The 15,824-nt window shown below is 42.0% G+C and overlaps 1 protein-coding gene across 4 annotated transcripts in view; it reads left to right on the forward strand.

The window, feature by feature from the left end:
• Positions 1-15,824, forward strand: part of MAP3K4 (mitogen-activated protein kinase kinase kinase 4) — a 205,622-nt gene that overhangs the window by 83,345 nt on the left and 106,453 nt on the right. For all 4 annotated transcript variants that reach the window (XM_044292179.1, XM_044292181.1, XM_044292180.1 and 1 more), the window contains exon 6: positions 11,094-11,251. In XM_044292179.1, coding sequence (XP_044148114.1) covers positions 11,094-11,251 — 158 coding nt within the window. The remainder of the gene's footprint in view (positions 1-11,093; positions 11,252-15,824) is intronic.

The following is a 15,824-nucleotide window of genomic DNA, read 5'->3' on the forward strand; positions in this document are numbered from 1 at the left end:
TACTGGGCTCCCTGACCTCATGCATCCCGGCCATAAGATGGGCACAGTTCCACACTCGGATCCTGCAACAATGGATTTTAGAGTGTTGGAAAAGAAGCCCGGATTCTCTAGAGATAAAAATTCTAATCCCTGCACCAATGTTTCAGTCCCTGCAGTGGTGGAAACAGTCAGACCATCTGTCAAAGGGAGTTCCTGGAACAACAGATGCAAGTATTTGGGGATGGGGAGCGCATTGTTCTTATCTCTATTCCCAAGGAGAATGGTCCGTCACTCAAAAATCTCTGTCTTCAAATCAAAGAGAATTGACGGCAGTCTGGGAAGCAATAAAGGTTTTTGCCCATCTCATACAAAACAGACGTTCAGATAAGAACGGACAGTACAACAGTAGTTGCTTACCTAAACCATCAAGTCGGGACAAGAAGTTTAGCACTGAGAAAACTAATAGAAAAAATATTTTCCTGGGCGGAGGTTCACTTAAGATCCCTATCATCGATTCATCTAAAAGGGTCCCTAAACATAAAAGCAGACTTAAGCAGAACTTCCTTAAAATCAACAGAATGGAGACTAGAAAAACATGTTTTTCCCCAAATCACAGAATTGTGGGGAACTCCACAAGTAGATCTTTTCGCTTCAGCCACAAACTAAAAAAGTTTTTTTCCCTGAATCTGTTTGACGGAAACATAGGGGTAGACGCTCTGTCACAAAAATGGGATTTTCAACTAGCCTATGCCTCCCCCCCCCTTCAATTAATTCCCAGAGTCCTAAAAAAGATTTGGCTAGACGGGGCTCATGTCATACTAATAGCCTCTCTATCGCCATACGGTCGTGTGCAGGAGGCCTTAAGTGCAGTATTTGGAGAAAAAATTGCGGAACATCCAGGGGTTATCCGTTTTCTAATAGGGGCAGATAGGTTAAGACCGTTCCTAAGACCTACAGTTTCCCCATGGAATCTCAATTTTGGTACTATCAGGGTTGACAAACGCCCCGTTTGAACCTTTGTCAGAAACCTCGTTGAGATATTTGTCACTAAAGACTTTATTCTTGGTATCACTCACCTCAGCGCGTAGAGTGCGTGAAATTCAAGCTCTAAAAATAGTGAACTTTTCTGCATCGTGTTCCCTGACAGAATTGTATTCAGATTGGACAATTCTTTTCTTCCTAAAGTGGTATCAAACTTCCACAGACAGGAGGAGATTATTGTCCCATAATTTTGCTCAAACCCAAAAACAGAAGGGGAAGTGAATTTCCACAAGTTATATGTACGTAGGGCCGTGTTACTCTATCTAGAGGTTACCAAAACATTCAGGAAAACAGACTGACTATTCGTCCAATTCAGTGGAACACATAAAGGTCAGAAAGCAGGGTGGATAAAAATCAATGATTAAAAAATTATATATATATATATATATATATATATATATATATATATATACAGACGTGGACAAAATTGTTGGTACCCTTTGGTCAATGAAAGAAAAAGTCACAATGGTCACAGAAATAACTTTAATCTGACAAAAGTAATAATAAATTAAAATTCTATAAATGTTAACCAATGAAAGTCAGACATTGTTTTTCAACCATGCTTCAACAGAATTATGTAAAAAAATAAACTCGTGAAACAGGCATGGACAAAAATGATGGTACCCCTAACTTAATATTTTGTTGCGCAACCTTTTGAGGCAATCACTGCAATCAAACGCTTCCTGTAACTGTCAATGAGACATCTGCACCTCTCAGCAGGTATTTTGGCCCACTCCTCATGAGCAAACTGCTCCAGTTGTGTCCGGTTTGAAGGGTGCCTTTTCCAGACTGCATGTTTCAGCTCCTTCCAAAGATGCTCAATAGGATTGAGGTCAGGGCTCATAGAAGGCCACTTTAGAATAGTCCAATTTTTTCCTCTTAGCCATTCTTGGGTGTTTTTAGCGGTGTGTTTTGGGTCATTGTCCTGTTGCAAGACCCATGACCTGCGACTGAGACCAAGCTTTCTGACACTGGCTAGTACATTTCTCTCTAGAATTCCTTGATAGTCTTGAGATTTCATTGTACCCTGCACAGATTCAAGACACCCTGTGCCAGACGCAGCAAAGCAGCCCCAGAACATAACAGAGCCTCCTCCATGTTTCACAGTAGGGACAGTGTTCTTTTCTTGATATGCTTCATTTTTTCGTCTGTGAACATACAGCTGATGTGCCTTGGCAAAAACTTCGATTTTTGTCTCATCTGTCCACAGGACATTCTCCCAGAAGCTTTGTGGCTTGTCAACATGTAGTTTGGCATATTCCAGTCTTGCTTTTTTATGATTCGTTTTCAACAATGGTGTCCTCCTTGGTCGTCTCCCATGTAGTCCACTTTGGCTCAAACAACGACGGATGGTGCGATCTGACACTGATGTTCCTTGAGCATGAAGTTCACCTTGAATCTCTTTAGAAGTCTTTCTAGGCTCTTTTGTTACCATTCGGATTATCCGTCTCTTAGATTTGTCATCAATTTTCCTCCTGCGGCCACGTCCAGGGAGGTTGGCTACAGTCCCATGGATCTTAAACTTATGAATAATATGTGCAACTGTACTCACAGGAACATCTAGTTGCTTGGAGATGGTCTTATAGCCTTTACCTTTAACATGCTTGTCTATAATTTTCTTTCTGATCTCTTGAGACAGCTCTTTCCTTTGCTTCCTCTGGTCCATGTCGAGTGTGGTACACACCATATCACCAAACAACACAGTGATTACCTGGAGCCATATATATAGGCCCAATGGCTGATTACAAGGTTGTAGACACCTGTGATGCTAATTAGTGGACACACCTTGAATTAACATGTCCCTTTGGTCACATTATGTTCTGTGTTTTCTAGGGGTACCATCATTTTTGTCCATGCCTGTTTCATGAGTTTATTTTTTTACATAATTCTGTTGAAGCATGGTTGAAAAACAATGTCTGACTTTCATTGGTTAACATTTATAGAATTTTAATTTATTATTACTTTTGTCAGATTAAAGTTATTTCTGTGACCATTGTGACTTTTTCTTTCATTGACCAAAGGGTACCAACAATTTTGTCCACGTCTGTATATATATAATTTTTTTATTTATTTAAATGAATTCATCATGAAATAAAGATTCGAATTGTGTAGAAAAAGGCTGTATATGTTTAATTTTTTGGGTAAATAAATTCCATTAATCCATTCACAATGGGAGGGAAGAAATGCAAGTGAGCTCTTGATCTTTGCCTCTATTGCCACCAGATGTAAGGTAGCTATCCTATAAGTCAATGTTCAGCTCTTAAAATAAGCCTTGAGACATGACTTGGATATTAAATAAGCCAGCACCTCATCTGCAGACAGCTGTTTCGGGATGATTGCCCCTCATCGGTGCAGAGCAGAGAGTCCCTTCCCTCCTAGAATTCCAGAGGAGCATGTATGGCCTATAAGTCTCCTCACACTGATTAAGGTGCTCTCTCCCTAAGGAAAGTTAGTTCCCCCCTTGCTTGGACACAGGCCTCCTACCCAGTTAAGCCAGTGCTCTCTGCTCTGCACTGATGAGGGGCAATCACCCTGACAGAGCTGTCTGCATATGAGGTGCTGGCTTATTTAATATCCAAGTCATGTCTCAAGGCTTATTTTAAGAGCTGAACATTGACTTATAGGATTGCTGCCTTACATCTGGTGGCATTAGAGGCAAAGCTTGTTAAGAGCTCATTTGCATTTCTTCCCTCCCAGAATTCCAGAGGAGTGTGTATGGCCTATAGGTCTCCTCACACTGATTAAGGTGCTCTCTCCCTAAGGAGAGTTAGTTCCCCCCCCCCCTTTATCCATTCACAATGTCATGCTATTCCAGAGGTTTTTGTAAGATTATTGGGCAGTTTCTCTGCCTGCAAGATATCACAGATGCTTGGTTTACTTTTGCAGTTCTCAAAACTGAATTTGACTCAGCAGAGATCACATGCCTCTTCTTCACAGCAAAAATATTATAACATGAACAGAGTTGAGAAAAAGACCTTAATCCTAATTTCTACAAACCTATGAATACCCTGGCAGAAAGCCACAAAAAACTCTTTATCCAGATGAATAAAAATGGCGATTTCAGAGTCATATGAAGTATTAGATATTCCTTCACCAAAGTCCTTTACAGCACATTCCATAAGCTGTGTGGCTGCATCCTGGGCTGAGAGGGCGAGCGGCTCATTAAAACAGATATGCAAAGCAGCAACATGGTCAAGTCCTCATACATTTATTAAACATTATAGAGTGGATACTAGAGCTAGTCAGGAGCTCTCTTTTGGCAGGAAGGTGCTTCAGGCCATAGTCCCCCTGAATAAGAATATTAATCTGTTATATCTCATGGTATGCCGTCATGGAGGATGAAAGGGAAAAAAACAAAGTACTTACCGGTAATTCCCTTTTCATGAATCCTCCATGACTGCACAGATTTCCCACCCTAAAGTACGTATATGGATAAATATATGTAGGGATATGTATATAGAGACACACATATAGGCCAATAAATAGGTGAAGGAATGTGTGGGTGTGAATGCAAAAAAAAATTAATAAAAATTTTGTAGATTTATAATAATCCTTTATATGTGAGGATAAGACTCCTCTAGGCTGTCAGTCCAGAAAGATACTGAGGAAGAGCTGAAGGAGGGTCAAATTTATACTTCCTGTCTCTACCTGGTTGGAGGCGGGTCATCTGGTATGCCGTCATGGAGGATTCATGAAAAGGGAATTACCGGTAATTAATTTGATTTTCTTGGCATGGTTATGGCTAGAAACTGTGTCCTCCCATTGAATAGAATAGGAGTTGATTTTCACTGACTCCACCTAGGGTTGGGCGATATCAAAAATATTCCCACGATATTAAGAAAATGTATTGCGATAAATGCCCATTTAAAAGAAAAAAAAAAAAAAAACCTAGGCCACAAGGAGATGTTATACTGTATGGGGGCAGCCACAAGGTGACGTTATACTGACATATAGGTGGCCCCAATAAAACAATGCCTCGTGGCCACCATACAGTAATGTTTTCTTGTCGGTCATGTCATGTATGGGGAGTGGGGAGGGACTCCTGATGACTCATTCCCTAATGCCTGCTATTTCAATGTGCAGTAGTGCGGTGCAGCTTGCAGGCAGGAAGGAGTAGGCCAGAGTCAGAGAGGGCCACAGTAGAAGACCTACATGGTCACAGTTATAGGGGTCGGGGCCTGCTGTAATATATATATATATATATATATATATATATATATATATATATATATATTATTATTATTTATTAGTGTCTCTCTCCACTCACAGGCGAAGTTGTCAACTCTGTGGGGGTCGGTCTCGGAGTAACTTGAGACTTTCCTACCACTCACTCCTGTCCTGCGCTGCTCGGTTGCCTCGCTCATCATCTGGAACGAGCACTGTCCATAAAACAAAATCGTGCTCACACACTGAGCGTGATTTCCACACAGGACATGCTCGCCTGAAAGAGGCCTTAAGCCTTATTTCACATATCAATGTGTGCCAGTGATGGGCCTTGTCCAGTATTTTCAGTGTGTAACGTCCTTAAATAACCTGCATTTTGTTTTCCAAGTACACTATTTGGGACCTTAGACTAAGAGCATGTGCTACTCAGCAGCTGAGATTTGTCCTCAAGTTGTGGGAAATAACAATATTACGTCTCTCTTTGACTTCAGAACCTACATTCATATGGTTTCAAACATGTTTACTTGTACTAAACAAACTTAATGACTCAATGCAAGTATGCTCTGGATCTGAGACCAAAAGAAGATTGGTGTTTACCTTAATCAGTGTTTTTTCCTGTTTGTGACAGAATATCCATACTTTTGTAATGATTTCTGTCAAAATGACTCCTAATGAATTCTGCAAGGTAATCATCTTTAAAGGGGTTGTCCTGGAAAAGACAATGATGACTTATCCTCAGGATAGGTCATCATTATCACAACAGTGGGGGTCCAAATCCCAGCATCTGCACTGATCAGCTGTTGAAGGCTCCCGGCAAGGACAGCTCCGTACATCATATAGTGGCAGTACTTGGTATTGCAGCTCAGCCCCATTGACTTGTTTTGAGGCTAAGGTGCAGCTAAGCGATGTGACCGATGTACAGTGATGTCACTGGCCTAGAAAAGGGGCTGTGGTGCTGAAGGTTTCTTCTAGCAGAATATCGGCAGGGATCCTGGGCGTCGCACCCCTGCAGATAAAATAAAAAAATTCAATCACAGGCCTGCAATTCAAACAGGAACTCCAAGCTTTTCCTATCCCATCCCGCGTAGCGTTTTGGGGGTCAAATCCCTTTACTCATGCATATGAGTAAGAGGGTGTAACCCCCCAAAATGGATGCAGTACCAGAAAGTGCTACATACAGGATGTAACCAAACCAGATTATCTGTTTAGATGGTGAAAAGGATCAGGAGAGTAAAAAAATAATAATAATGTTGAAGATGTACATGAGGTGAACTACTACATGAGCAGGAGGGATTTTCTGGGATTACTACAGTCCCTTTTAACTAGTTTTAAATGGGTAGTTCCAATAAAGTAATGTTATATCGTTTATGACCTCCTGATCCTGAGCGTGTCCCAACCACATCCCTGATTCAGTGCTCTGACCCCTTCAGGGTGCCAACCCTAGTAGCGTAAATGTGGATTTGTGTAAGGATAAGGGTCCATTCACACGTCCACAAAATGGGTCCGCATCCCTTCCGCAATTTTGCGGAATGGGTGCAGATCCATTCATTTTTAATGGGCCCGGAATGTGCTGTCCACATCCGCATTTGCGGATCCGCACTTCTGCATCGGTCCACAAAAACAAATAGAACATGTCCTATTCTTGTCTGCAATTGCGGACAAGATTAGGCATTTTCTATTATAGTGTCGGCGATGTGCGGTCCGCAAATTGCGGAACTCACTTTGCCAGTGTCCGTGTTTTGCGGATCCACAGAACACTTACGGACGTGTGAATGGACCCTAATCAGCATAATTTAGTGATTCTGGCAATATCGAGCAGTTTTTGCAGCTGTAGGTTTCTGAGAAACTTGTTGTGTTTTAGTGATGGGAGTTTAGCAGTTTAGTCGATCCATGTGGACATACAATCACTGTTTTCCTGCGCATGAGCTCTCCTGGTGTCCTATCCTAGAAATATGCCATCATATTTTGAGATCGGAATAGTCCTTTGATATACTTAGTATAACACTTGTAGTAAATTATTATGTAATACTTTACTGGTCTTTGTAATGTTTCAGGGGCTTCCACATGCAGATGTACTGCTGCTGGCATGTTTCATCATATACTTTGAATTCATTCCCTTCAAGTGTCAGTACTACTGTAAAGACATTATGGAGGCAGTTAGGACATAATTCACACTAGAGTTTTTCCTGGATCCGGCAGGGTTCGGAAAAAACGCTTCCGTTACCGATAATACAATCCGTTTTTATTATCTTTAAGGCTCCATTCACACGTCCCCAATGTGTTTTGCGGATACAGGGAGCCACGGATCCGCAAAACACAGAAAGCGGCAATATGCGTTCCGCATTTTGCGGACCGTACATTGCCGGCACTAATAGAATATGCCTGTTCTTGTCCACAATTGCGGACAAGAATAGGACATGTTCTATTTTTTTGCTGAAACGGAAGCACGGATGCAGAAGTGCGGATCCGCAAATGTGGATGCGGACAGCACATTCCGGCCCCATTGAAAATGAATGGGTCTGCACCCGTTCCGCAAAATTGCGGAACGGATGCGGATCCATTTTGCGGACGTGTGAATGGACCCTAAGCCAAGACGGATACCTCATGAACTCCATTTAAAGTCAATGGGGGACAGATCCGTTTTCTATTGTGTCTGAGAAAACGGATCCGTCCCCATTGACTTGCATTGTGGGTCATGACGGATCCATCTTGTTCCGCATCCCATGACTGAAAGAAATCTGCAGCATTCTGCGGTTTGCTCTCCGGTATGGGAAAGCAACCAAATGGAACAGAATGCATTTTGGAGCACTCCGTTCTATTCTGTTGCGTTTTGTCCACATTGACAATTAATAGGGACAAAGTATTGAGACCCTATGACTGATCTCAATACTGGAAAATAGAAACGCTAGTGTGAAAGTAGCCTAATAAGTCCTTTTTATTACTCAGGTTCAGGTTTCTTGAAGAATCGGGATAAAGACGAGCCGCTTGAGTCATGTTTTCAGTTCATGTAAAGTTTGACAGAAAATCTGATGTAGCAAGCATCCGCTAAAATACTTTTTCTACAGCCCAGTGATGAAATGTGTCTTGTAAAGTGATGTCCTTATATTGAGGAATAATGAGTATGCATCTGCCAAGAGGACAAGCGTGGAATAAAAATAACTGCTGACGCATTTATGTAAAGTGTGATATAATACAGGGGAAATCCTGAATCCAATTTCTGAAGTTGGATTATTTTACTAATGTGGCAAAGGATAGAAATTGGGGGCTACAGGCAGATTGAAACCCCAACTGCTGGAATTTCATGTTAATGGAATGTTCCAATTTCAGACATTGGTGGCACATCTCTAGGATATGCCATGAATGTCAGATAGGTGCAGGTCCCGTGTCTGGGACCCACTCCCATCTCCAGAAAGGTGTCCCCCAAGTGAAGGAGACGCAGCACATGCTATGAGAGTTACTAAAATAGTGTTGAACGGAGGGTGGTCATGTTTGCGTGGCTGCCTTCCCTTCAGTTTGGAGAGCCCATTCTGAAGATAGGTGCCACCTCTGGGACCCCATTCCATCTGAGACCTGTCCTAGCGATACGTAATCCGTGTCTGAGATGGGAATACCTCTTTAAATAATCTGACAGCAATGAGAATTCTGTACCTTGCTGTACTTGTTTGAGAGAGAAATATCTTATCAGTCTTTATTATGCTAACATCCGATCTGTAGTAATCATATTATTCAGCTCAAGTGGAACTCTAGAAAAGTTTGTGTTTGTTTGATTATAATGACCTGCTAATATTTTTCCTGTTGTTGCTTATGTAGAGCCAATTGCGGTTTAATACTACAGGCAGAGGGATCTATTTCATTAAAGTTTTGTGTGTGTCGTTAAGATATCGACAGTATCTCCCCATAATGTGACCTCCACAGCACCCCACCCCTTAACACTGGTCTCCCCCCCCCCCCCCCCACAGTGCCCCACCTACTTAAAATTGGACCTCCACAGCAGCCCATCCCCTTAACTTTGACCTTTACAGAACCCCGTCCCTTAACAGTGACCTCCATAGGAGACAGTACCCTTAACTACGACCTCCACAGCGCCTGCCCCTTCAATAGTGACTGCCACAGTACTCCGCTCACTTAACAGTGACCTCATAGTACCCTTCTGCCTTAACAGTGACTTCTACAGCGGCTGCCCCTTAATTAGTAGCCTCCACAATGCCCACCCCTTTGACAGTGACCTCCACAGCGGCCTGACAATCGTCCAATCAAATTCTGTTTCTTACAGGGCATTATTGTCTTTAATTGACATTATATAAAACCCCACAGAATTAGTATACACTTAAGGTCGTGTGAGTTACATCAGCCTCTACAACAGCATTAGCTAAGCGTCGCAATCGAAATCATATTAACTCACACATAAGCTGTCTTATACTAAGAGTGTCCTTTGTTGCCTATAGCAACCAATCAGAGCTCATATTAATGACCTGTAGCAAAATAGAAGCTGAGCTATGATTGGTTGCTATATGCAACCTGATGAATATCCAGGCTATCTGCCACAACAGACAATGACTCCTGTAATTTGGTGGTTAGGTTACAAAGTGTATTTTTTGGCAAATAATTGGAAAGCGCTGGGTTAAAATTTCCACTCAAAACAGTTTATGATGTTCCCACCCCCTTCACAGTGACCTCCACAGGGGCCTGCCCCCTTAACAGTGACCTCTACAGCACCCGACCCTTAACGCTGATCATAGGTTACAGTCCCTTTAACTGTGACCTCCACCATTCCCGGACCCCTTAACAGAAACCTCCACAGCGACTGCCCCTTTAACAGTGACTGCCACAGTTCCACGCTCCCTTAACGGTGACCTCCACTGTACCCCGCTGCCCCTTTAATAGTGGCTTCCACAGTCTCCTCCTCCCTTTAAAGAGGACCTTTCATCTGTTTTTACTTATAGGAGCTAAATACCTGTACTTGCGGGGTACCCCCAGCTGATGCTGCCACCCAGTTGTTGTTTTTCTAAACCTAGCCACTACGCCCCGCTGCACCCGCCTGAAGTTCTCGCGCTCAGTATATGACTACTGAGCATCGGAACAGGGAGGAGCAGACACAAGGGTTTCTCAATGGGCGTCTCCTTCTCCCTGGCGGGGCCGCGATCCAATCACATCGGAGAGTGTCACAGCCAGGGAGGGAAAACACTGTCAGCACTGATTGGATGGTGTCACACTGGTAACACCCACCTGGACCCTTATTGCAGATTGTTGGAAATTCATTCAGAATGCTCTAGAAGGAATCCTATAGAAATGGCATAACATAGTTACTTGAAAATGTGCTCCAGAAATTCTCTTTAGACTAGACATTGTTTCATATGTTCCTAAGATTCCTCTGGTTCTTGTAAGGCATCCTACTCTTTGTCTTAGTCATGTAGTCTGTCTGAATGACATTGGTTTTGCTTTGTGCTCTCTGGAGGAACGTCATTTGGTTGATTCATGTACTGTTTGAGAATGTCACTATGTCTGTTGAACTTGAATGATTTACCCTTAGATCGCTTCCCAGAATGCTCATCTATATCCTTACCCATCTTGTTGAGCTACAGTATTTCTAGGCTGTCCCCCTTTTTTTTTTTGTCTGTCCTTGCTATCACAAATTCTTCACCCATTCCAAATTCCTTGCTTGTTATTTAATCCCTGTGTTCTGTCTTGTGTGCATTGTCATGTGGCATGTGTCTGTTTCTGCCCTTAGACGCAATTAACCCTTTTTACTCTCACCGTACCTAATGTTATTGAAAGATTCTTACTGTTATAATCTTCTGTGGATTTGAAAGAATTTGTATATCGTGGTCTGATGGCGACACTTTTTGCTTATGTTATGCATGTAAAAAGCTGAGGATGTTTGATGCAGTGATGTCTTCTGTCGATGCTAGGTGTACTTTGACTACATGCGGAGCTGGATCCAGATGTTGCAGCAGTTACCTCAGGCATCTCACAGCCTGAAAAACCTTCTGGAGGAAGAATGGAATTTCACCAAAGAAATTACACCTTACATACGGGGAGGAGAAGCTCAGGCTGGGAAACTCTTCTGGTAGGAAAGTGATTTATGAATCCTCAAACATTCTCGGCATAAACCATTATTTTTAAAAAGACTTGCAGCTTTTAATTGTTAGTAAAAAAATGTGGAATGGGCACTCGTATATGGAAATATAGGACACTATTTATTTAAAACGTGTAATACAATAACAATAGAATCACATAGATAAAACAATCTATCAAAACACAATAATCTTATTCTCACAGTTTGGGAATATGTATTTGGGCAAAAGATGGCAGCCTCAAATTCCCTCTCCAATGCTCTGAGTGTATTTGGCGTACAGTCAGATTATGAGAGAAAATGTCATGTGCAGCCCTCACCGGTCCAAACAATATTTCTACTGCAACCTGTGTGGCATGTATGTAAATGATACACCAATCGGATTGAACGCAATTATAAAAAAAACAACCCTAAAAAATGCACCAAAAATGATCATCTTTTATCTATGTTATTTTATTGTTATTTTATTTCATATTTTAAATAAATGGTGTCCTATATTTCCATATACGAGTGCTCATTCCACACTTTTTACTATTCTTATTCCATTTTTGAGGGGTGTCTCAATTTTTGGTTTGGAGCACCTACCCTGAAAGAACAGAGGTGAGCGGATCCCCTTTTCTAGCTTTTAATTGTCTGTAATTTGCAAGAGAGGGTCACCTCTGAGAAAACTGATGTGAATGCTTCTGCTTGTGGTATCACCTGAGGAACAGCGCTTTTACCCAGCAAACCGCAGTTTTGTGGTCCTGTTAGAAGTACTTATACACTGCCTTTGTTAATAATGGTGGTCAAGATATTAAAAGCCTGTTTTATTCCCAGTTTTCCATAGCAAACTGTAGCTACAGTCCCACTGAGTTCTGATTATTCCTATCAGCTAGTCTCCTTAGGACTCATTCACACAGTCCATGTTCAGTCAGTGATTGTGAGCCAAAACCAGGATTGGAGCCTCTACAGACATAAGGTATAAGGGAAAGATCTGCTCCTGTTCTGTGTTCAGAGCCGCACCTGGTTTTGGCTCAAAATCACTGATGGAAAACATTGACCGTGTGACTGAGGCATTAGGACTCGTTCACATCTATGTGGAGCTTTCCATTCTTCAGGTCTCTCAGAAGAACAGAAAAAGTGACAAAAAAATTGACCCGTTAAAAGGGCTCAAATCACTGCTGCAAACGGAACATATTTCGTTTGCATGTGTCATCAATTATTTATGTAAAAAAAACCATCATTCTATCATGTGCCTGTTATTTTTGGCCCGAAAGAACAATCCAGCAGACGGGACCCTTTCTCTCTCCAAAAATAGTGGATACGTGACGGAGCTGGCACGAACAGGATAACAGATTCAAACAAATGGACTTTTTTTTTTTTTTCTTCCTTGAAATCTTCTGTTCGGACAGATCAGAAGAATGGAGACGTGAAAGAACCCTTAGGCATTTACACAATATGGACTAGTGACACAGTAAAAGTGCAATGAGCAAGAGAAAAGCACCTTGATTAATACAACATATAAATTCTTTAGGACATATCAGTTTTTTTGGTTTGTTTTTTTGCCACTGCAAAATATCTAATGGGCATCTCGTAGGACAGTGGTGGCGAACCTATGGCAGAAGCGGCACTCGGAGCCCTCTCTGTGGCCACCCGCACCCTGGAAAAAGTCTATGGTTTACCAGTATGCCTTAGACCTTTCCAGCCATTCATCAGCACAGGGCTCACTATGAACAGCACAGACAGCGTATTGAATGTAGGCAGGCTATTATAGCTAAGTGATAAAGTACATGGAAGTAGGGATCGACTGATTATCGGTTTTACCGATATTATCGGCCGATATTCAGGATTTTGACCGTTATCGGTATCTGCATGTATTTTGCCGATATACCGATAACGTATTGGGAACACAGTTCGCGCTGCTGACAGCGCTCTCCGTGTTACCTCAGCAGCACAGGGGAGAAGGAAGCAGTCTCTCCCTCCCCCTGTGCTGCTGCCGCTGCCACCAATGAGAGGAGAGAAGACAAGAGGAGGGGTGGGGCTGTGGCCACTGCGCCACCAGTGAAGAGAAATCTCTCATGTATTCATATACAGGAGGCGGGAGCTGCAGAATCGCAAAGCCGGCTCCCGACCTCTATGAGTAATAGCTGCGATCTGGTAGTTAACCCCTCAGGTGCCGCGGATCGCAGCTACCGCTCATAGAGGTCGGGAGCCAGCTATGCGATTCTGCAGCCAGCTCCCGCCTCCTGTATATGAATTAATGAGAGATTTCTCTTCATTGGTGGCGCAAGTGCGCCCCCCACCCCAGTATTAAAAACATTGGTGGCGCAGTGCACCCCCCCAAGCCAAGTCCGTCCCCCCCCCCAGTATTAATCATTGGTGGCAGTGGCCACAGGATCCCCTCTCCCCTGCTCCTCCAATGGGAGCCCCAGCAGTGTAATCCTGGGGCTCTGATCGGTTACCATGGCAGCCAGGACGCTATTGAAGCCCTGGCTGCCATGATAAGCTCCATGCTGCTGTGTGCACAAAGCACAGAGCAGCAGGGACAGCGTGAGCTCCTATTCACCCTGATAGATCTCTATCAGGGTGAATAGGACAAGGGTTCTAGTCCCTAAGGGGGGTTAAAACTTTGTAGAAAAAAAAAAAAAAACACCAAAATATTAAGTATAAATGAAAAAGAAAGATTTACAAAAAAAAAAAAACTACACGCTAACAGTAAACATTAATTTTCTGCAGATTTGTGTAGGAATTTTTTTTTTTCTTTCATCGGCCTGAAAGTTCACAAATTATCGGTATCGGCCCTAAAAAATCAATATCGGTCGATTCCCTACATGGAAGATATGCTATATTGGTATTCAGGTTAAATTGCCGTGTTGGCACTTTGCGATAAATAAGTGGATTTTGGGTTGCAGTTTTGGCACCCTAGTCTCTAAAAGGTTTGACATCACTGTTGTAGGCCATAGGCAGTTTTTATAGTTTTATTTTTATTTTTTGCAGTCTATGGGACAATTCACATGGCTGTTTTTTTTTTTTTTAAAGGCTACTGAACAGATGGACCCCACAGAAGTCAATGGGACAGCTTAGACCGCAGTGCACCCCTCTAATGGCCATAAAGAACTAGTACAATATGGTCTTTTAGGATTTAAAAGAATTACCTAGTCTACTTGCATGCCCAGAGGCAGTTGCTCCTCTCTTGATTCTGAATGACCTGCTGAAGGACCTGCGCTCAAGCATGATGACATCACAACATGGCAGGTCCCTTAGATTCAAGACATTACAGTTGAGGACCACCTTGTGGATGTTGGGGGCCACAATGGGGGACATTGTACCTAATGGGGTACATTTTTGCCGCTGGGGGATATTATTACTGTTTGGGGACAATATGAGGGACATTACTGCTGGGGGCCACCATGAGGGACATTACTACAGCTGGGGGCCACTATGGCAATTATTAATGTAGCCTTAGTATACTGTCATATTTCACCACTTTATATCAACTCTTGATTGAAAACAGTTTTGTTTTCACGGTTACTATGCAAATCTATGCTTCTCCATGTTAACAGCCTACAAAGAAAACCGTGTAGTTGATTGTCAGTCATACTTTTTCCATCTGTTTGCTACTTTATGCTAACATACAGTACATTATTTAACCTTTTCAGAACCCTGCCATTTTTTTACCTTGAGGACCAGGCCATTTTTAGCAAATCTGATGTGTCACTTTATGTGGTGATAACTTTAAAACGCTTTTACTTATCCAGGCCATTCCGAGATTGTTTTCTCGTCACATATTGTACTTCATGACAGTGGTAAATTTGAGTCAAAATATTTCATTTTTATGTATAAGAAAACCACAAATTTACAACAAAAAAAAATTCTATTTCGTTACTTTTATAATGGATAGTGATACCTCCAAAAATAGTTATTACTTTACATTCCCCATATGTCTACTTCATGTTTGCATCATTTTGAAAATTACATTTTATTTTTTGGGGACGTTAGAAGGCTTAGAAGTTTAGAAGCAAATCTCCAAAACTTATTTTTTTAAGGACCAGTTCAGTTATGAAGTCACTTTGTGGTGCTTACATATTAGAAACCACCCATAAATCACTTTAAAAAATACACCCCTCAAGCTATTCAAAACGGATTTTAAAAACTTTGTTAACCCTTTAGGTGCCCCACGAGAATTAAAGGAAAATGGGAATTCAATTTCTAAATTTCACTTCTTTTAGCAGATTTGAAATTTTAATTTGTTTTTTCTGCAACACGTCAAGGGTTAACAGCCAAACAAAACTCTAAATCTATTACTGTGAATCTGGAGTTTACAGAAACAACCCATTTGTGCTCAAAAACTGATGTATGGGCGCACAGCAGGCTTCAGAGTGGAAGGGGCACCATATGGCTTTTGGAGAGCGGATTTAGCTGGGATGGTAATTGGGAGCTATGTCGCATATGAAGACACCCTGAGATGGCCCTACAGTGGAAATCCCCAAAAAGTGACCCCATTTTGGAAACTACACCCCTCAAGGAATCTTTCAAGGTGTGTAGTCAGCACTTTGACCCAAAGGTGTTTCCTAGAATTAGTGAAAAT

Source organism: Bufo gargarizans, chromosome 4 (assembly GCF_014858855.1).
Source record: "Bufo gargarizans isolate SCDJY-AF-19 chromosome 4, ASM1485885v1, whole genome shotgun sequence".
NCBI lineage: Eukaryota > Metazoa > Chordata > Amphibia > Anura > Bufonidae > Bufo > Bufo gargarizans.